Raw genomic sequence first — 20,913 nt, 5'->3', positions numbered from 1 at the left:
ATGTTTGGCAGCATGAGTGAAGGATGCTTTGTTGCGAAATAGGAAGCCGATTCTAGATTTAATTTTGGATTGGAGATGCTTAATGCGAGTCTGGAAGGAGAGTTTACAGTCTAACCAGACACCTAAGTCAGAGCCATCCAGAGTAGTGATGCTGGACGGGTGGGCAGGTGCGGGCAGTGATCGGTTGAAGAGCATGCATTTAGTTTTACTTGCATTTAAGAGCAGTTGGAGGCCACGGAAGGAGAGCTGTATGGCATTGAAGCTCGTCTGGAGGTTAGTTAACACAGTGTCCAACGAAGGGCCAGAAGTATACAAAATAGTGTAATCTGCGTAGAGGTGGATCAGAGAATCACCAGCAGCAAGAGCGACATCATTGATGTATACAGAGAAAAGTGTCGGCCTGAGAATTTAACCATGTGGCACCCCCATAGAGACTACCAGAGGTCCGGACAACAGGCCCTCCGATTTGACACCTGGTAAACCAGGTGAGGCAATCATTTGGAGGATGATCAATGGAAACAGGATGCATCTGAGCTCAATTCCGAGTCTCGTAACAAAGGGTCTGAATACTTAAGTAAATAATGTGTTTTTTAAATTTTTTAATACATTTGGAAAAAAATCTAAAAAACTGTTTTTGCTTTGTCATTATGGGGTAGTGTGTGTAGATTGCTAAGGATAAAAAAAATGTAAATCATTTTTAGATTAAGGTTGTAACGTAACAAAATATGGACAAAGTCAAGGGGTCTGAATACTTTCCAAGGGCACTGAATGTGGGTATAAAAAAATAAAACAATTCTCTGGTAAAGAATATACAATAAATGTGCAGAGGTAAAATCATGACACGTGCAGAGGAGTTAATTATATTATCTACAATATAAATTAAACTGAAAGTACAGAACATTTCTATCATTCTCTAGTCATACCTCTCAGTAGTGATGACTTGATGATCTGGACAAGAAGAGTCATCCTCTCGATCTTGTGACGAGATATTTCCACCCATGGCCCTCTTCCTCCTGACCTCTTCATCTTTCTCACCTTCCTCTTCTCCCCTCTTCTTCAGTGGATGGACCGGCAGGAGGGAGAAGAATGACAACAGCCCTGTCATTATCACCCATTTACAGACAAGCACAGACTTTCACACTGTGTTGACGATTCCTGGAAACATGAGACGGCGACGGCCAGGCGAGCTGAAGACATGATCATTACATGGAAAGTGGATTCAAATCAGACGAGAGTCGCAGCGCGCACCAGTACACACACTTACACAAATCCATAGAAGCTAGGGAAACACTAGTATCTTTGTGCTGTTATGGCAACAGGTGCACCAGAGTCCAGGGCTGATGCAGGAAGTAGAGTGGCTCCCTCTCATGGTGAGGGAACAGAAATGCTGCTCATTCAGATAGAATACTAATCTAAAGATGTTCATGTTGATTCATAAATGACCACATTGTGTGTACTGGTGAAGGCTGATGAGGTTTCTGCCACAATCTCTTTACCTTTGAGCTTCAATCTTTATATTTCATCATTTGGTTGAGATTTAACAGTTTGACATTTAAATTAGAAACGAAAAGAGTAGGTACTCTTCATGTCATAATAAGTTAGGCTATTATGCAAAGAGCACATAGTCCCAACTGAACATCAGTAAACGCAGTCAATAGATTAACAGGATTTAATGTACTGAGGGTATAACATATTAATAACTACATACATCAAGGTGCCAAAAGCAACAGCCATCATGGGCATTCGGGGGCTGGTTGCATAAAAATAGCCTGAAGACATTTCAATTCACACTACTGAAAGTGAGTTTCCATTCATCAAACACGGAATAACATTTTGGAATTCTGAAAACAACTCCGAAGAAATTCCAACTAGCACTCCTGAGAGTAAGTCTCCATCAAACACTGAAAAACTGCATCATCACTATGGATTCTGATGTCTGGTGTCTTTTACACTGAGGTGGAAAGTAGCAGAGGTGCAACTGAACTGTAAAATAAAAACATTACCTTTTCTTTCTGTGAGACTCCGCTTTTCACTTGCACTTTTTCACTTTCCTTCTTTCTATTTGCTTTCCTCTCACTCTCTCCCTCAGAGGAATATCCCATCTGCAATAAAAAAGCAAGTAGCCTTAATTTATTCAATGACCAAAATGATAACATTCACAATAACATAAAATGGCTGTTTGATGCTTCGACTCAAAATGTTAAAACACTTGTGATGCAGTGGCGTGAACACTATGTGGTAGCTAAGCAAACCCCTACCATCGCCTGTGCACGTTTGTCAACTTGGTGGTGAATGTCTCTATACATGCAACCTCTTCCCCACACACACACACAAGGGGGAAAAGTAGCCTAAATGCATGCAAACTCCAGCTATGAACAATAAGGCAATTGCAGTTACAGTTGAAGTCTGAAGTTTACATACACTTCGTTTGGAGTCATTAAAACTTATTTTTCAACCACAAGTCATTTTTCAAACAACTGTTTACAGACAGATTATTTCACTGTATCACAATTCCAGTGGGTTAGAAGTTTACATACACCAAGTTGACTGTGCCTTTAAACAGCTTGGAAATTTCCAGAAAATTGTGTCATGGCTTTAGAAGCTTCTGATATTCTGATAGGCTAATCGACAACATTTGACTCAATTGGAGGTGTACCTGTGGATGTATTTCAAGGCCGACTTTCAAACTCAGTGCCGCTTTGCTTGACATCATGGGAATATCTAATGAAATCAGCCAAGACCTCAGAAAAAAAATGGTATATCTATCTCCACAAGTCTGGTTCATACTTGGGAGCAATTTCCAAATGCCTGAAAGTACCACGTTCATCTGTACAAACAATAGTACGCAAGTACACAAGATTCATGCCGCCAAAAAACTGAACACCGTCACATAATGTGACGTAAAATCGAGCGCGCTCAAACTTCCCATCATTCTGATTATGGTAGTAATTTTGTCATCCTCATCACGGCAAAGACACGGAGAAATGCATATGATGCAGCTTTCAAGTTGAAGGCGATCGATCTGGCTGTTGGAAAAGGAAAGAGAGCTGCTGCACGGGAGCTTGGCCTTAATGAGTCGATGATAAGAGGTTGGAAACAGCAGCGTGAGGAACTGGCTTTCAGAGGGAAGAAAAGCAGATGGCCCAAAGTATTTGCAGCCACTCGACATCCGTGTAAATCGTGCATTGAAGGTGGCGCTCCTTGTTCAGTGGGAGTCTTGGATGACAAGTGGGGAGAAATCCTTCACTATAAAACGGGCTGCATGATAAGAGCAACTTATGGTCAAGTCTGCCAGTGGGTCCTGACAGCGTGGAACATGGTCATAAAATCCACTATCATCAACGGGTTTCGAAAGGATGGACTGCTGCGTGTTGAAAGGGCAGCATGAGCTCAGCGGGGTATTTGCCTCCGGATGAAAGTGACGAGAGCGACAATGAAAACGATCCAACATCGGATGAAGCAATTCTGAGGCTATTCATCTCTGCACAGGAAGAGGAAGATAGTGACCAAGTTCATTTGTTTCAATGTACCGGTAGGCACCTGTGGCTTATAGACATGTGCAGCGTATTTATGTACAAAATACATATTTTTAAATAATTCAGTGGGTGCGGTTTATATTCAGGTGTGCTTAATAGTCCAGCAATTACGGTATATCCACAGTAAAACAAGTCCTATTTCAAATTAACCTGAAAGGCCGCTCAGCAAGGAAGAAGTCACTGCTCCAAAACCACCATAAAAAAGCCAGACTACGGTTTGCAACTGCACATGGGGACAAAGACCGTACTTTTTGGAGAAATGTCCTCTGGTCTGATGAAACAAAAATAGAATTGTTTGGCCATAATGACCATCGTTATGTTTGGAGGAAAAAGGGGGAGGCTTGCAAGCCGAAGAACACCATCCCAACCGTGAAGCACGGGGGTGGCAGCATCATGTTGTGGGGGTGCTTTGCTGCAGGAGGGTTTGGTGCACTTCACAAAATAGATGGCATCATGAGGTAGGAATGGTATGTGGATATATTGAAGCAACATCTCCAGACATCAGTCAGGAAGTTAAAGCTTGGTTGCAAATGGGTCTTCCAAATGTACAATGACCCCAAGCATAATTCCAAAGTTGTGGCAAAATGGCTTAAGGACAACAAAGTCAAGGTATTGGAGTGGCCATCACAAAGCCCTGACCTCAATCATATAGAAAATTTGTGGGCAGAACTGAAAAAGCGTGTGGGAGCATGGAGGCCTACAAACCTGACTCCGTTACACCAGCTCTATCAGAAGGAATGGGCCACAATTCACCCAACATTTTGTGGGAAGCTTGTGGAAGGCTACCCATACTTTCTACAAGGATTAAGTGTCAGGAATTGTTAAATGAGTTTAAATGTAGTTGGCTAAGGTGTATTTAAACTTCCGACTTCAACTGTAAACAACTAATTTTCCAAGTTGTCTTCAACATTACAGGATTAGTCTTTAGTGTGTGTTAGGAGGACTCTCGTCACATTATGAACAACCCGGCATCCAATGTCATCATGCAAGTAATGACTAATCATGCAATAAATGTTTTTTGAAAAGCCTGGCGTTGCAAGGTGTGTGTGTGTGTGTGTGTGTGTGTGTGTGTGTGTGTGTGTGTGTGTGTGTGTGTGTGTGTGTGTGTGTGTGTGTGTCAGCAGCACACCATGATTGTGGGCAGGACATCCACACAGTGAGCTTTCAAAATAAATGAATATAAATACTGTATCTCAAGCGTGTAAAACACAGGGCTCGAATGACAGCTCAAGTACTCAGATCATACCACAACGGTGCTTATATTTTCTCCCACACTTATCACTTATGAGGACATAGAATTATCTACTGTAAGCTTTCAGGGAAAGTATTTATTTTACCTTTATTTAACTAGGCAAGTCAGTTAAGAACAAATTATTATTTTCAATGACGGCCTAGGAACAGTGGGCTAACTGCCTTGTTCAGGGGCAGAACAACAGATTTGTACCTTGTCAGCTCGAGATTTGAACTTGCAATATTTTGGTTACTAGTCCAACACTAACCACTAAGCTACGCTGCCGCCCCGACCCAAGCACCATTACATTGAGGCTTGCTAGGCCCTTTAGCAATGCCAAAAATCTAAACTAAAAGTTACTATGGCATATACTTTTTGGCGTTGCGTTTGGCGTTGCGTTTATGTCTCATACATACTTTTGGTGACAATGCTAGCAAACAGGCTACGGTCTTCCGAATGAAAATAAGCGCCCTGTGGGTGTAGCCAATATTGCAGCCGAGTGAAGCATCTTTGGTTTGACGTCACAGCCTCTTCGAATAGGAACACTTTGGACATGACGTGATAGTAGGCTATGGCTTAGGCTAAAAAAGTATTGAGAAAAAGATCTAGAAGGAGAAGGAGCGAGGGAGACAACAAGTGTAAGGACACAGTGTTATCCTTCAAAAGGCCCCTGAAGGGTTTGTAAAAAGCAAACCACACCATGTGAGGTATAATAATATCCCTCCCTAGGCGATCAAGTGGTTTAACCCACTAAGTGCTTCTCAATATGAGGAGCAATGGGTTAGACGAGACAATACTTGGCTGGTGAATGAAAATCACTCCACTTTCAAACTTGTCATTTAACACAGAACTACATTCAGCTTCTACGGAGAGTGGTTTTATGTGGTTAGATTGCATGTTTCGAAGAGCATAAAAACTCATCCAAGTCCTAAGCCTGTGCATCTTAGAAACTAATGCCAACCTCGGTATCATAACCTCAAATACAAACAATGAACACATGCTACTGTGCAAATCAAATACTATCCAGAAATCACCCAATGCTAACCTGCTCAGATCCTGGACCTCTACGGCGAAGCTGCTCTTTAATCCCATGGAGTTCCGCAGTCCTCTCCTCCAGCTCTATCTCCAGCCTTTCTTTTTCCTCCACGATCCTCCTCTGCACCTCCTCCAGAGAGATGCCCTTGGTGAGTGAGCTCCTAGGGGTCTGCTGCTCCTCTTCCACCCCTGCCTCGTCCTCCTCGGACTGAGTCTGCATGGCTGAGGTGGTCTCGCGGGCGTTCTTCGTGATTCGGGCCAATTCGCTTTGCTGAGCAAACTCCACCGACATCTGAACTATGACCTAGGAGATATGCGTATGAGCCAATCATAGTGGAATGGTTTAAATGTAATGTTGACAAGTGAAAGGCAAAACATTTTAAAATGTATATTTTCAAATAAATTTAAAAATAAATACTGAGCTTCTACAGATGATTATTTTTCATTTAAACATTTGTGCTAAAATAATTGTTATTGATTGTTTGATTATGGCTTTTCAAATCCTCCAGTATTGCTATCTGCAGCGTTAGCTCTAGGCAAATATTGCAATTCTTCAGCCATTCCTGGATCTGTGACCAAAAACGAGCTACATATGAACAATACCAAAATAAATTATCTAATGACTGCCTCCTCACAGCAAAATCTGCCGAGCTGGGAAGATTGTATCCCCCATATATATAACATTCCAGTGGTTGCAAGAATTTTGTATAGTAATTTAAATTGAAAAATGTTAAGTTTTGAATCAGTCGTTGTTTTGCATATCAATTCATAAACCATGTGCCATGGAATGGGTACATTGAAAATCTCTTCCCAACTATTTTACAATTTATACGGCACAGCTGTCAGTTTTTGGTCCTTAAATTAATTTGGTAAATGTTTTTATTTATCACACTTTTCTTTAACCATTTATGTTATTTAATACAGGCCTGACAAAAGTTCCTTACTTTTTTCCCCTTCTACTTGCCTCTTCCATTATTGTGGTAATGCTGCAATTATTTGGTTGTAATTTTGGGTAGAGCAGACATTCCCATATGTCCGTGTTAGCTGCATGTGTGACATAACTCCACCAGTCCTATTTATGATATAATTCACAAAAATGTTAATCAATTAGTATATCTGAGTTTAACCACAATATTTGTTGCATTATTTTTTTCTTTATTTTCAGGTGGATTAAACTGAAATTGCAACCAACTTTCTCAGGCTTGTTTTAAAAAATTACGATATTGGAGATGATTTCCTTTTCAAACAACCGAAAATGAGCAGGTGTAATCTGAATAAAGGGAAAAGGCCATTCTTGAACATAGGATGAGACATTCCTACAAATTTTCTAGAGAACCAGTTTGGATTAAATATAACTTTTCTATGACTGATGCCTTAAGTGAGAGGTCTAATGCTTTAATAATTTCTGCCCTCCGAATTCATATTCGTTATATAAATAGGCCCTTTTAATTTTGTCTGGCTTGCCATTCCAAATAAAATTGAATATTTTTTGTTCATATAATTTAAAAAGCAGGTCAATAGGTGTAGGCAAAACTATAAGCAAACAGGTAAACTGTGATATGACTAAAGAGTTCATCAGGGGTGGCCAGAAGAGGACTGGCCACCCCACATAGCCTGGTTCCTCTCTAAGTTTCTTGCTAGGTTTTGGCTTTTCTAGGGAGTTTTTCCAAGCCACCGTGCTTCTACACCTGCATTGCTTGCTGTTTGGGGTTTTAGGCTGGGTTTCTGTAAAGCACTTTGAGATATCAGATGATGTACGAAGGGCTATATAAATACATTTGATTTGATTTGATGATTTTTCCACAAAGAGACAGGTATTTTCCTTTCCACGGTTGCAAGATCTTATCTATTTTTGCTAACTTTCTATAAACATTTCCTGGAGTAAGATAATTTCTTTATTTTGGGATTTGTAAACCGAGTATTAACACATCTCCGTCAGACCATTTAATTGGTAAACTACACGGAAATGTAAAATTTGCTAGCAAAAGTATCTAGATACTTTATAATACCTGTTTTTCGGGGGGGTTTACAATTGTCCCTGTTCGCAAGTTAACTTCTTACCTTAGCTATCTCCTCCTCCACCCTCTCCTGGTGTCTCCTCTCCTGCACGCCTTGGTCCTCCGTGCTGGGTCCCTCGATATAGCATTTGCTCCCGTTGATGCCCTCCGGGTCCGGCTTCACCTGCAACCGCACGTCCTCCTCTCCTTCCTCCCTCACTCTCTCGCTCTTTTCCTGCACCCTCTCTTCTCTGAGTCTGCTGAGCTCAGCACAGTGTTGTTCCTTCAGCGCTGCCACCTCCTGGTGGTACTTGTGGTAGAGAGCTGTCCTCAGCGTCTGCAGCAGCGCCATCATGCCCATAGACTTGGCTGGCCCGCGTAGCTCCGTGTCCAGACCCACCAACAACGCATCCTCCTCCACCAGCTAGAGACGAGGGGGAGGAGTGGACAAGGAATAGGATGGGGAAAGCATAGACACAGACATAAAAATAAATTAACCAGAGGGAAACGTATATGGAAGAAAAATAGGAGAGGAGGCGAGAAAAATATAGGAATTGAGCAAAAGTCAGGAGAAAAGAGGGAAAGATCCAGAGGCTTTTCAGAGTGTGTGCCCCCTCCCCTCCTCCTCAGCCACCCGCTGGAGAGAAATTCAATGATTCTACTTCCTATGCCTTCAAGGCTGAAAGATGCACTGATAAATAGAAGTCAGACATCCCATAGAGGAGAGTTTCAGTTCGGCTAGAGCACCACTACGTCAAGCTACAATGGTAAGTCTTTCCCTTTTCTCTTTTTTTCAGCTATGCCTCTCAATTAGTGAATCGTTATTGTGCTATAATAGCGCCTGGTGTTGGTTGCTCTGGATTACTCATTTTCTATCACTCTCCATCTACTTCCCCCTTTCCCTCCAACTTTCAGTCTACTCCATGATTTCTACATCTTTCTCTCTCTCACCAGACAGCTCTCCATTTTTCCTCCCTCTCTCACCCTTTATTTCTGTCTTTTCTTTCTGTCTCCCTCAATCTCTAAGCTCCTCTATTCTCCGGCTTTCTTCTCTGATGTGAGAATCAGCGTCTCACGCTGCTAGACCGGAAAGCAAGGGAGGTAGCGAGAGCAAGTGAACAAGCGGGAGGTGGATTGATCATGAGACTTGACTGAAACGGACCGGGTCACTCATGTAGAGAGAATCGTCCTTTAATGCAGGCGAAGACTTGATTACCGTAATAGTATATACAGTTGAAGTCGGAGGTTTACATACACCTTAGCCAAATACATTTAAACTCAGTTAACAATTATTGACATTTAATCCTAGTAAAAATTCCCTGTCTTAGGTCAGTTAGGATCACCACTTCATTTTAAGAATGTGAAATGTCAGAATAATAGTAGAGAAAATGACTTATTTCAGTTTGTATTTCTTTCATCACATTCCCAGTGGGTCAGAAGTTTACATACATACACTCAATTAGTATTTGGTAGCATTGCCTTTAAATTTTTTAACATGGGTCAAACGTTTCAGGTAGCCTTCCACAACCTTCCCACAATAAGTTGGGTGAATTGTGGCCCATTCCTCCTGATAGAGCTAGTGTAACTGAGTCAGGTTTGTAGGCCTACATGCTCCCACACGCTTTTTCAGTTCTGCCCACAAATTTCCTATAGGATTGAGGTCAGGGCTTTGTGATTGCCATGCCAATACCTTGACTTTGTTGTCCATAAGCCATTTTGCCACAACTTTGGAAGTATGCTTGAGGTCATTGTCATTTGCGACCAAGCTTTAACTTCCTGACTGATGTCTGGAGATGTTGCTTCAATATATCCACATAAATTTCCTCCCTCATGATGCCATCTATTTTCTGAAGCGCACCAGTCCCTCCTGCAGCAAAGCACCCCCACAACATGACACCGTGCTTCACGGTTGGGATGGGTTTTTTCGGCTTGCAAGACTCCCCCTTTTTTCTACCAAACATAACGATGGTCATTATGGCCAAACAATTACATTTTTGTTACATCAGACCAGAGGACATTTCTCCAAAAAGTAGATTCTCTGTCCCCATGTGCAGTTGCAAACCGTAGTCTGGCTTTTTTTATGGCGGTTTTGGAGCAGTGGCGTCTTCCTTGCTGAGCGGCCTTTCAGATTATGTTGATATAGGACTCGTTCTGTGGATATAGATACTTTTGTACCGGTTTCCATCTTCACAAGGACCTTTGCTGTTGTTCTGGGATTGATTTGCACTTTTTGCACCAAAGTACGTTCACCTCTAGGAGAGAACGTGTCTCCTTCCTGAGCGGTATGACGGCTGCGTGGTACCATGGCGTTTATACTTGCGTACTATTGTTTGTACAGATGAACGTGGTACCTTCAGGCATTTGGAAATTGCTCCCAAGAATGAACCAGACTTCGAGGTTTACAATTTTTTTCTGAGGTCTTGGCTGATTTCATTAGATTTTCCCATGATGTCAAGCAAAGAGGCACTGAGTTTGAAGGTAGGCCTTGAAATACATCCACAGGTACACCTCCAATTGACTCAAATTATGTCATTTATCCTATCAGAAGCATGATATAATTTTCTGTAATTTTCCAAGCTGTCTAAAGGCACAGTCAACTTAGCGTACGTTAACTTCTGACCCACTGGAATTGTGATGCAGTGAATTATTAGTGAAATTATCTGCATGTAAACCATTGTTGGAAAAATGACTTGTGTCATGCACAAAGTAGATGTCCAAACAGACTTGCCATTTGTGGAGTGGTTGAAAAACAAGTTAATGACTCCAACTTAAGTCTATGTAAACTTCGGACTTCAACTGGAGCTAACGCTAGCATCCACGCTATGCTAACCGCTTACATAACCGGCGCCTCGACTCTTCAACTTCCCCTCGGATAAAAATCAGTTTAAACGCGTGGCGTTTCACTGCAGCCTGCCACCCAGGGATCTGGGGAAGATTTTAGCCAAAGGCAGCACTCCATTCATCCCCCTCCTCCATCGCTCGTAGTGACGGCTAATGGAGTGTCTTAGTTCAAATCAGGGTTTTTGCCTCGAGAAGAGATGGTGTGTGACAGGAGAAGATTTGGCTAAGTGAGAAGGGAGCAAACCTGTAGTTCCTCTCTGTCCTCTTCCTCGGTCCGCAAGCCAAGCTGGGCAGCACTGGACAGGCTGAAAGACAAGGCAGAATTAAATACAAAGACCGAAGACATTAGTGAATGGTAAAGGGTAAACAAACATCCACCATACTGAAGACAGCGTACTTGTGAATCTACAGGTATTATTTTTCAACATCTGATTTTTTTTTTTTAGGAGATTGAAAGTCATGATTTACTTTAAGTCTGAAGTTCAGTTAATTTTCAACCACCCACTGTGTGTGAAAGTGCCCTGTCTAAATTCCCCTTTGGGATTAGCTAACTGGCACCATTCTATCAATCAATGTCATCATGGGGCATGTACAGTGGGCTGTAATATTTGAAACTTTGCGGATAGAAATGTAATGCATAGAACAGACATACAATTCCCTATTATTCAACATGACAGAAGTACTCTGAGGGTTATTCAGATAAGCAATCATTTTTGTACATGATACATTTCTATCTGAACGTTAGGTAAACGAGCCCTGCCCTGAATAAGTCCTCAGGCTTCGATATCAAAAGGCTCAAAGTATTAATATAATTTAACAGCAGGGTGCAGTAGTATCAGTTAATCATACCCATTAGATTAGAAGATGGTTTATCATAGCATAACCTAACGTAGCATGCATAGAAAGTCACTTGAGAAGAGTCCTTACTTCCATTTTTCAGGGGAAAACGTTGAAAATAGTGTATCCCTAAAAGCCAGAAAGATCCTTTTTATGACAATGCCGCTAAGGGTGATCATAGTGAGACTGTCCTCTACAGTAGCTGGTTAGCAAGACTACTCACCAGTGGAAGTCAAAATACTCCAAATTAACATGCAACAACCCCAAAGTGTGAAGACAGCAGTCTGTGTCCATAGACTACTTAACAGGGTAAACAAATATCATTATCAAATTTGGGAGAATTATCCCTTCAATTTTCTATTGATATGGAAACACCTTGAGGATGGCCAAATGGGGAGACGGATGTTTTTGCTCTTTGCCTAGAGATGTCGGGCAAGAGAAAGCGTACTTTGTGGGTTAGTAATTAACATGCTTTTAAACACCATGTAAATATTTCATAAACTGGGCTGTGCTGCTGGCAGATAAGCTATCATTGCTTCACTAGACCCTCCCAGTGTTTTGCATGTGAAGAACTATAGTGGGGCAAAAAAGTATTTAGTCAGCCACCAATTGTGCAAGTTCTCCCACTTAAAAAGATGAGGCCTGTAATTTTCAAAGGTACACTTCAACTATGACATCACATTGTAGGCTTTTTAATGAATTTATTTGCAAATTATGGTGGAAAATAAGTATTTGGTCACCTACAAACAAGCAAGATTTCTGACTCTCACAGACCTGTAACTTCTTCTTTAAGAGGCTCCTCTGTCCTCCACTCGTTACCTGTATTAATGGCACTTGTTTGAACGTGTTATCAGTATAAAAAAGACACCTGTCCACAACCTCAAACAGTCACACTCCAAAGTCCACTATGGCCAAGACTAAAGAGCTGTCAAAGGACACCAGAAACAAAATTGTAGACCTGCACCAGGCTGAGAAGACTGAATCTGCAATAGGTAAGCAGCTTGGACTTTCTTGGGCGCCCTGAAGCCTTCTTCACAACATTTGAACCACTCTCCTTGAAGTTCTTGATGATCCAATAAATGGTGGATTTAGGTGCAATCTTACTGGCAACAATAGCCCTTTTTGTGCAAAGCAATGATGACAGCACATGTTTCCTTGCAGGTAACCATGGTTGATAGAGGAAGAACAATGATTCCAAGCACCACCCTCCTTTTGAAGCTTCCAGTCTGTTATTCGAACTCAATCAGCATGACCGAGTGATCTCCAGCCTTGTCCTCGTCAACACTCACACCTGTGTTAACTAGAGAATCACTGACATGATGTCAGCTGGTCCTTTTGTGGCAGGGCTGAGATGCAGTGGAAATTTTGGGGGGAATTCAGTTCATTTGCATGGCAAAGAGGGACTTTACAATTAGTTGCAATTCATCTGATTACTCTTCATGACATTCTGGAGTATATGCAAATTGCCATCATACAACTGCAGCAGCAGACTTTGTGAAAAGTAATATTTGTGTTATTCTCAACTTTTGGCTACGACTGTAGTAACCCAACAAATGTTAAACACATTTAAATATATTTTAGATTCTTCAAAGTAGCCACCCTTTGCCTTGATGACAGCTTTGTATACTCTTGCATTCTCTCAACAAGCTTCACGAGGAATGCTTTTCCAACAGTCTGGAATGAGTTCCCACACATGCTGAGCACTTGTTGGCTGCTTTTCCTTCACTCTGCGGTCCAACTCCTCCCAAACCATCTCAAATGGGCTGAGGTCAGGTGATTGTGGAGGCACGATCATCTGATGCAGCACATCATCACTCCCCTTCTTGGTCAAATAGCCCTTACACAGCCTGGAGGTGTGTCATTGTCCTGTTGAAAAACAAATTATCATCCATTCTGGTTTGCGCTCAGTGGGACTGTGTATCTCTGCAGAATGCTGTGGTAGCCATGCTGGTAAAGTGTGCCTTGAATTCGAAATAAATCACAGTGTCACCAGCAAAGCACCCCCGCACTATCACACCTCCTCCTCCATGCTTCACGGTGGGAGCCACACATGCGGAGATCATCCGTTCACCTACTCTGCATCTCAAAGAGACACGGTAGCAATCTCAAATTTCGACTCCAGACGACAGGACAGATATCCACCGGTCTAAAGTCCATTGCTCGTGTTTCGAGGCCCAAGCAAGACTCTTCTTCTTATTGGTGTCCTTTAGTAGTGGTTTCTTTGCAGCAATTCGACCATGAAGGCCTGAACAGCTGATGTTGAGATGCATCTGTAACTTGAACTCTATTGAAGCATTTATTTGGGCTGCAATTTCAGGTGCAGTTAACGCTAATGTACTTATCCTCTGCAGTAGAGGTGCGGTCCTCATGAGAGCCAATTCCATCATAGCGCTTGATGGTTTTTGAAGTTTTCTGGATGGACTGACCTTCATGTCTTAAAGTAATGATGGACTGTCATTTCTCTTTGCTGTTTTGAGCTGTTCTTGCCATAATATAGACTTGGTCTTTAACTAAATAGGGCGATCTTCAAAATACCAACCCTACCTTGTCGCAACACAACTGTCTCAAACGCATTAAGGAAAGAAATTCCACAAATTGACTTTTAACAAGGCACGCCTGTTCATTGAAATGCATGGTTGAGAGAATGTCAAGCGTGTGCAAAGTTGTCATCAAGGCTTTGAAGATGTAGACAATTGTACAACAAAAAAAGCCTGGAATGAGGAGGTGTGTCCAAATGTTTGACTGGTACTGTACATCCTGTTTGCAACAAGGCACTAAAGTAATACTTCAAAAAATGTGTCAAAGCAATGAACACTTTGTATTAAGGACAAAAATTTGTTTGGGGCACATCCAACACAACACATTACTGAGTACCACTCTCCATATTTTCAAGCACAGTGGAAACTGCATCATGTTACAGGTATGCTTGTAATAGTCAATGACTGGGGAGTTTTTCAGGATGAAAAATAAATGGAATGAAGCAACATCCTAGTAAAAGTAAAACCTGGTTCAGTGTGGTTTCCACCCGACATGGAGATTAATTCACTTTTCAGCAGGACAACAGCATTGGTTTCCCTAATGACTGTCTCACCTGGTTCAACAACTACTTCTCAGAGTTCAAGGTGTCTGATCGGAAGTTCTGTTGTCCGCACCTCTGGCAGTTTATGAGGGTGCCACAGGGTTCAATTCTCGAGCCAACTCTTTTCTCCGTATACATCAATGATATCGCTCATGCTGCGGGTGATTCTTTGATCCACCTCTATGCAGACGACACCATTCTGCATACATCTGGCCCTTCTTTGGACACTGTGTTAACAAACCTCCAAACGAGCTTCAACGCCATACAACACTCCTTCCGTGGCCTCCAACTGCTCTTAAATGCAAGAAAAACTAAATGCATGCTCTTCAACCGATTGCTGCCCGCACCCACCAACCCGACCAGCATCACTACTCTGGACGGTTCTGACTTAGAATATGTGGACAACTTTAAAAACCTAGGTGTCTGGTTAGACTGTAAACTCTCCTTCCAGACTCACATTAAGCATCTCCAATCCAAAATTAAATCTAGAATCGGCTTCCTATTTCGCAAACAAAGCATCCTTCACTCATGCTGTCAAACATACCCACGTAAAACTGACTATCCTACCGATCCTGGTCTTCGGCGATGTCATTTACAAAATAGCCTCCAACACTACTCAGCAAACTGGATGCAGTCTATCACGGTGCCATCCGTTTTGTCACCAAAGCCTCATATACTACCCACCACTGCGACTAGTATGCTCTCGTTGGCTGGGCCTCGCTACATATTCGTCGCCAAACCCACTGGCTCCAGGTCATCTATAAGTCCTTGCTAGGTAAAGTGCCGCCTTATCTCAGCTCATTGGTCACCATAGCAACACCCACCCGTAGCATGCGCTCCAGCAGGTATATTTCACTGGTCATCCCCAAAGCCAACACCTCCTTTGACCGCCTTTCCTTCCAGTTCTCTGCTGCAATGAATTGCAAAAATCACTGAAGTTTGAGACTTATAGCTTCCTCACTAACTTAAGGCATCAGCTGTCAGCGCAGCTTACCAATCGCTGCAGCTGTACACAGCCCATAAATAGCCCATCCAACCAACTACCTACCTCATCCCCACATTTCTTTTTCTGCTCTTTTGCACACCAGTATTTCTACCTGCACATCCTCATCTGCACATATATCACTCCATCATAAATGGCTAAATTGTAATTACTTTGCCACTACTGGCCTATTTATTGCCTTACCTCCTTACTTAATTTGCACACACTGTGTACAGATTTTGTCTATTGTGTTATTGACTGTACAATTGTTAATCCCATGTGTAACTCTAGGTTGTTGTTTTTGTCGCACTGCTTTGTTTCATCTTGGCCAGGTCGCAGTTGTAAATGAGAACTTGTTTTCAACTGGCCTATTTGTTTAAATAAAGGTGAAATAAAAAAATAAAACTTAAAACACTGACGGCCTAAAACCAAGGCGATATTGAATGTTCTTGAGAGGCCTAGTTAAAGTTTGGACATAAATCGGCTTGAAAATCTAATGTCAGGACTTTAAAATGGCTGTCTAGCAATGATCAACAACCAACTTGACAGAGCTTGAAGAATTTAAAAAAGAATGGGAAAATATTGTACAATCCAGGTGTGCAAAGCTCTTAAAGACGTACCCAGAAAGACTCACAGCTGTAATCCCTGCCAAAGGTGATTCAAACATGTATTGATTGGAATACAATATGTAAATAGGTACTTTTGTAAAGAATTGCAAAAATGTATAAAAACATGTTTTTAGTGTCATTATGGGGCATTGTGCGAACATAGGTCAGAAAAAAATCACTGCAAAATGTGGAAAAAGTCAAGGGGTATGAGTACTTTCTGAAGGCACAAACTAAAAATTACCACATACACTGATTGATTGTTCACAGCAAAATTATCAAAACTATTGCTGATGGTGAACCTGATCAAAATAAAATCTATTGTAAGCCCTGTTTAGCAGGTATATAGCCACACAAGAGTGGTCTCCAGTAGCTTGCTTTTATTTTGGTAAAGCACAACTTTTCAACAGAGCATTTGATAAAAACAACCTAGCAAATTACATTGGTAGTCACTCAACTAATAAAGCCTAATATTGCAGAAGCCATTTTAAAAACATTTGAATGGTGACGCGCAGATGTGTCAGATCAGGAATAGGCTTACCTCTCGTTGGTCAGGCGCGAAGCTGTGCACAATTTGTCTAGCCTACTGGTATTACCTGGGGTTGTCCGGCATGCAAAATGATTTGTAGAGCAATGACTCAACACAGTTACATGCAGTTCAACACTGAAGGAAAGGACGCATAAGTTGTCACAAAAGACGAGATATAATACATTCTTTCTAAATTCTGAAAATACAAGTCCAAACAAACTGTGAAAGCTATTTATAACTTTTGAATAGATTTTCTGACGGATGCATGCTAGATTTGGATTGGTTTGGTTCCGAAAACCGACATTTAATTGGGATGGATGCGTGAATTTTACATCCCTTTTATATAGTGAAAATAATTTAGATATCAGGAGATGATACATTTATTTTTTTCAATTTGTGATATCCAAATTGGTAGTTACAGTCTTGTCCCATCGCTGCAACTCCAGTACAGACCCGGGACAGGGGAAGGTCGAGAGCCATGCATCCTCCTAAACCCGACCCTGTCAAGCCGCACTGCTTCTTCACTAACTGCCAACTTACCCTGGAAGCCAGCCGCACTAATGTGTCAGAGGAAACACCATACAGCTGGCGACCAAAGTCAGCGTGCATGCGCCCGGCTGCCACAAGGAGTCACAAGAGTGAGATTAGACAAGCCGGCCAAACCCTCTCCTAACCCGGACGACGCTGGGCCAATTGTGCGCTGCCCATGCGTCTCCCGGTAGCTCCAGGAAGTGACACAGCCCGGGATCAAACCCGGATCTGTAGTGACGCTTCTAGTACTTCGATGCAGTGCCTTAGACTGCTGTGCCACTGGGGGAGAGATATCAGGAGATTAAAGCCATGCTAATAATAATGGACCCAGGAGGGATTGAATAAAACTGAAATCTACTTTCAAAGGAATAAGGAGTTTGCTAATGCCTTGGCAATTAAAGTGGGCCTGAATGGCAGCTGTAGAATTTCATACCCAGTGGTATCGGGTCACAGTGATCTGAGAAGTGCTGCTGCACTCTCTATGCGCACGCACACACAGGAGTAGGATCCTTCTCATGACTGTTTCAAAAACTCCCATGGGGGAGGGGAAAATGTACTTTCTCACTTGTGCACCGGTGGCTATGTTTCTTCGATAATATGTATTACCTATGATGTGCTTGTGGACTAACCAATTCATATGTTGAGTTGGATTCATGAGTTGGATTTAGTTTGAGTTTAAAATTCGTGTCAAGATTACATGCCATGTGAAAGGGTTGATGATGGGGTTTTCCTCTTGCCTGGCTACCCAGACTCCTTGCTCTAGCCAAACATTACCCCACACCCACTAACATTAGTTTCTCCTCTGCAATGAGTCTGGATCTGAGTACCTCCCCAATCCTACACCGAATGCGAACACAGTCTGATTGGTCCAGAAATCGATAGGTTGTAGTGTCTAGTATAAACACATTTATGTAGGGCCACTTCTACACCTTAGTCATGATCATCATCATCACTATTACCTGAACTGGGCCTCGGTGCCCGTGACCTCATCGAGGTGCTGCTGTAGCATGATGAGCTCGGTAGCATAGTGCTCCTCAGTCGCTTTGGCCTGCTGCTGGTAGTAGGCCCTGAGGCGCTCCACTTCCATTCTGTGGCATTCCTCCAGCTGGGCCCGCTGCTGATGGACGTCAGCCCTCAGCTTCTGGATATCCTCAGCAGTGTGGGAGGAGGGCGAGGCCGCGGTCGGCTCCCTCAGATCTGGGTAGAGAGCGATGGTGTTAGCATTAGCATGACTATGTAGATGGTGGTAGACAGTGCCCATCTTTCCCATTCATTTTGGGATTGAGGCTCGCAGACTTTCCAAATGCACAACAGATTGTGTAGAAGATGGACACCACATAACCCAGCACCATTTTGGTTTAGACATACAGTATATATCTAAATGTACCCTTGAGATTGTGTGTAGAGATGCTGGAGCTTTCGATGTGCCTGCGCAGGCTGGCGATCTTCTCCTCACTGCTGCGCTTCAGCTCATCGTACATCAGCTGCATCACCTCAATCTAAGAATGACAATAAGAGTTTGACAGCAGTGTTTGTTGGCGTTATCATTAAAGCCAATTAGCTTTCATTCGTCATATCATTATTAACTAGCAGAGTTAAAAATGTAAAAGCTGAGTGCTAGTGTCCTAGCAATTACTGTAGCCAAATAAAATGATTGTTGCTTTTCATCCCCGTCATAATACTGTTATTACATTTCAAACAATAACGAGGTTGGTGTCGTGACATCTAAACATATCCAATGAAATAAATAACTTATATGTTTTTTCCCCCACCAATTCATAAACTCTTGGCCTAAACCCCTTAAAGCAGGTGTGTCAAACTCATTCCAAGGAGGGCCTAATTAATGTCAGATGGTTTTGGGATTTTACTTTTCAATTAAGACCTCAAAAACCATGTTTTGTTTACTAATTAGTGACCTTAATTCATCAATCAAGTACAAGGGAGGAGCAAAAACCTGCAGACACCCGGCCCTCCGTGGAATGAGTTTGACACAAAGAGCTAACTAAATAAACAGTTTTACACACACAGTATGTAGCAGTCCATCCTACCTTATTGCCATCTGCCTTCAGTAAGGACTGGAGCTGTAGGAGACGACCGTGCTCCTGTTCAATCCTCTGTTTCACCTGCTGAAGGTCTCTATACATTTCTATAGAAACCAGACAGAAGAAATGTCCTTTACAAATATATCCTCATGCAGTCTCAGTTTGTGAAGTATCTTCACTACTATAAGAGATCCCATTTATCATTGATGTAGTTGGAGTTGATGTGCGTACGCAAAGTAAACTGGAAGAAAACACAAAACACAATATGTACTAATGTCATTTTATCATGCAGCAGTCAAGATCGGTGTGTGACTTATTTAGACGTTTTCATTAGTCAGCCACTCATTTCATAGGCTGCGTGTTCTTTATATAGTATTGCTGTCATTTGGTAGACATCACAACCAATAAAGCACCTTTCGCCTCCTGTAAAACAGCACTGGGATCCCTGGTTTCTTCCTTCTCAAACCAATGAATCTTCCAGTCCTCGACATCAGTGGGGTGGAGATACTCCAAGAACTCCTCCCCGAAGAGTTTAGCAAAGGACTGTATAAAGAGAACAGCAAAATAGCTCTCAAACAAAACACTCATTCGAGTAGTAAGAATCAATGTCTGAATCTGAAATAATTCTGTCTAATAACGTTCTCATATCAAAAGTAATTGACAGTGCAAAGGAACATTAATCAATACTTGTTTTCTTTTGTGTGTGTGTGTGTGTGTGAGATGAATGTTAACTACCAGGATGAGTTGCTTGCACTCTTCAGACACAACTTGCACCACATTCTGGTACTTAGAGCTTCTGAGATCATCTGTGAAGTCAGAGAAAAACAACAAAAGCATACATTATTATTGGCTTATATTGAGCACACATGGTACACAAACATTAGATTAATAAAATAGGATGAATGCAAAAGAGACTGAATAACTTCCATGTGAGTCTCCTGTTTTCTATCTACAGTTTGTAGCATGGATGACATCACGAATGATAGATAAAAATAAACCAATTCAACATGGCCCGTCTAACCCCACACGCCCAGATACACATACATAATTAAATATACATGTGCACAGTGCACACACATTGAAACATATACACACACACCTCTAACCAACACAAGGTTTCCTACCACACAAACACACTTGCCATATCCCTATCTCAACCCCACCACCAGACAACAACTCATCCATACATCGACCTGCACTCAAAACCACACACATACCTTTGTCCCATGTTTTTTTCAAGAAACCCAGCTCCTGCTCAAGTGTGTTGACACGGGCATCTGTCTGCTCCCGGAGCAGCTCCAGCTGTGCAGCGTGCATCTGAGACAGGCTGATCCGCTGGGCCTCCAGCTGCAGCCTGCACTCCACCTGCACAAAGAGAGAGAGAAAAGAAAGCATAGAATTACATAAACCAAAATGGACATAATCCCTCAGTCCACCTATGGTTGCACAATAGAGATTGTTTCAGGAGTAAGACACACAAATTCCAAAGAATAGAATGTGCTCGTTGCAATTTACACATGATGAATTTAAGGTATTCTTAGCAATGACATCATACACATATCAACAAGATGATTGTCAACCACTATTGGCCCCTCCAAATGTACTTTAGGCTTGCCAGTTGTTGTTTATCTGTAAGCAGGAAGTCTGCCTGCTGTATGATGCCATATT

General features: G+C 42.1%; 1 protein-coding gene across 7 annotated transcripts in view; it reads right to left on the bottom strand.

Annotated features, from left to right (window-relative positions):
* LOC118399423 (A-kinase anchor protein 9-like) overlaps window positions 1-20,913 on the bottom strand; it is a 125,824-nt gene that overhangs the window by 69,394 nt on the left and 35,517 nt on the right. For 6 of the 7 annotated variants that reach the window (XM_052472082.1, XM_052472084.1, XM_052472088.1 and 3 more), the window contains 11 exons: window positions 20,463-20,610; window positions 19,981-20,051; window positions 19,659-19,788; window positions 19,252-19,349; window positions 18,591-18,702; window positions 18,163-18,400; window positions 10,885-10,945; window positions 7,864-8,223; window positions 5,813-6,106; window positions 2,004-2,102; window positions 924-1,054 (listed from right to left, as the gene is read on the bottom strand). In XM_052472082.1, coding sequence (XP_052328042.1) covers window positions 924-1,054; window positions 2,004-2,102; window positions 5,813-6,106; window positions 7,864-8,223; window positions 10,885-10,945; window positions 18,163-18,400; window positions 18,591-18,702; window positions 19,252-19,349; window positions 19,659-19,788; window positions 19,981-20,051; window positions 20,463-20,610 — 1,742 coding nt within the window. The remainder of the gene's footprint in view (window positions 1-923; window positions 1,055-2,003; window positions 2,103-5,812; window positions 6,107-7,863; window positions 8,224-10,884; window positions 10,946-18,162; window positions 18,401-18,590; window positions 18,703-19,251; window positions 19,350-19,658; window positions 19,789-19,980; window positions 20,052-20,462; window positions 20,611-20,913) is intronic. The other variant, XM_052472083.1, reaches the window with a different exon arrangement.

Source organism: Oncorhynchus keta, chromosome 20, assembly GCF_023373465.1.
Source record: "Oncorhynchus keta strain PuntledgeMale-10-30-2019 chromosome 20, Oket_V2, whole genome shotgun sequence".
NCBI classification, from domain to species: domain Eukaryota; kingdom Metazoa; phylum Chordata; class Actinopteri; order Salmoniformes; family Salmonidae; genus Oncorhynchus; species Oncorhynchus keta.
Note: the sequence above shows the minus strand (reverse complement) of the source record. Positions and strands in the feature narration are given on the sequence as shown.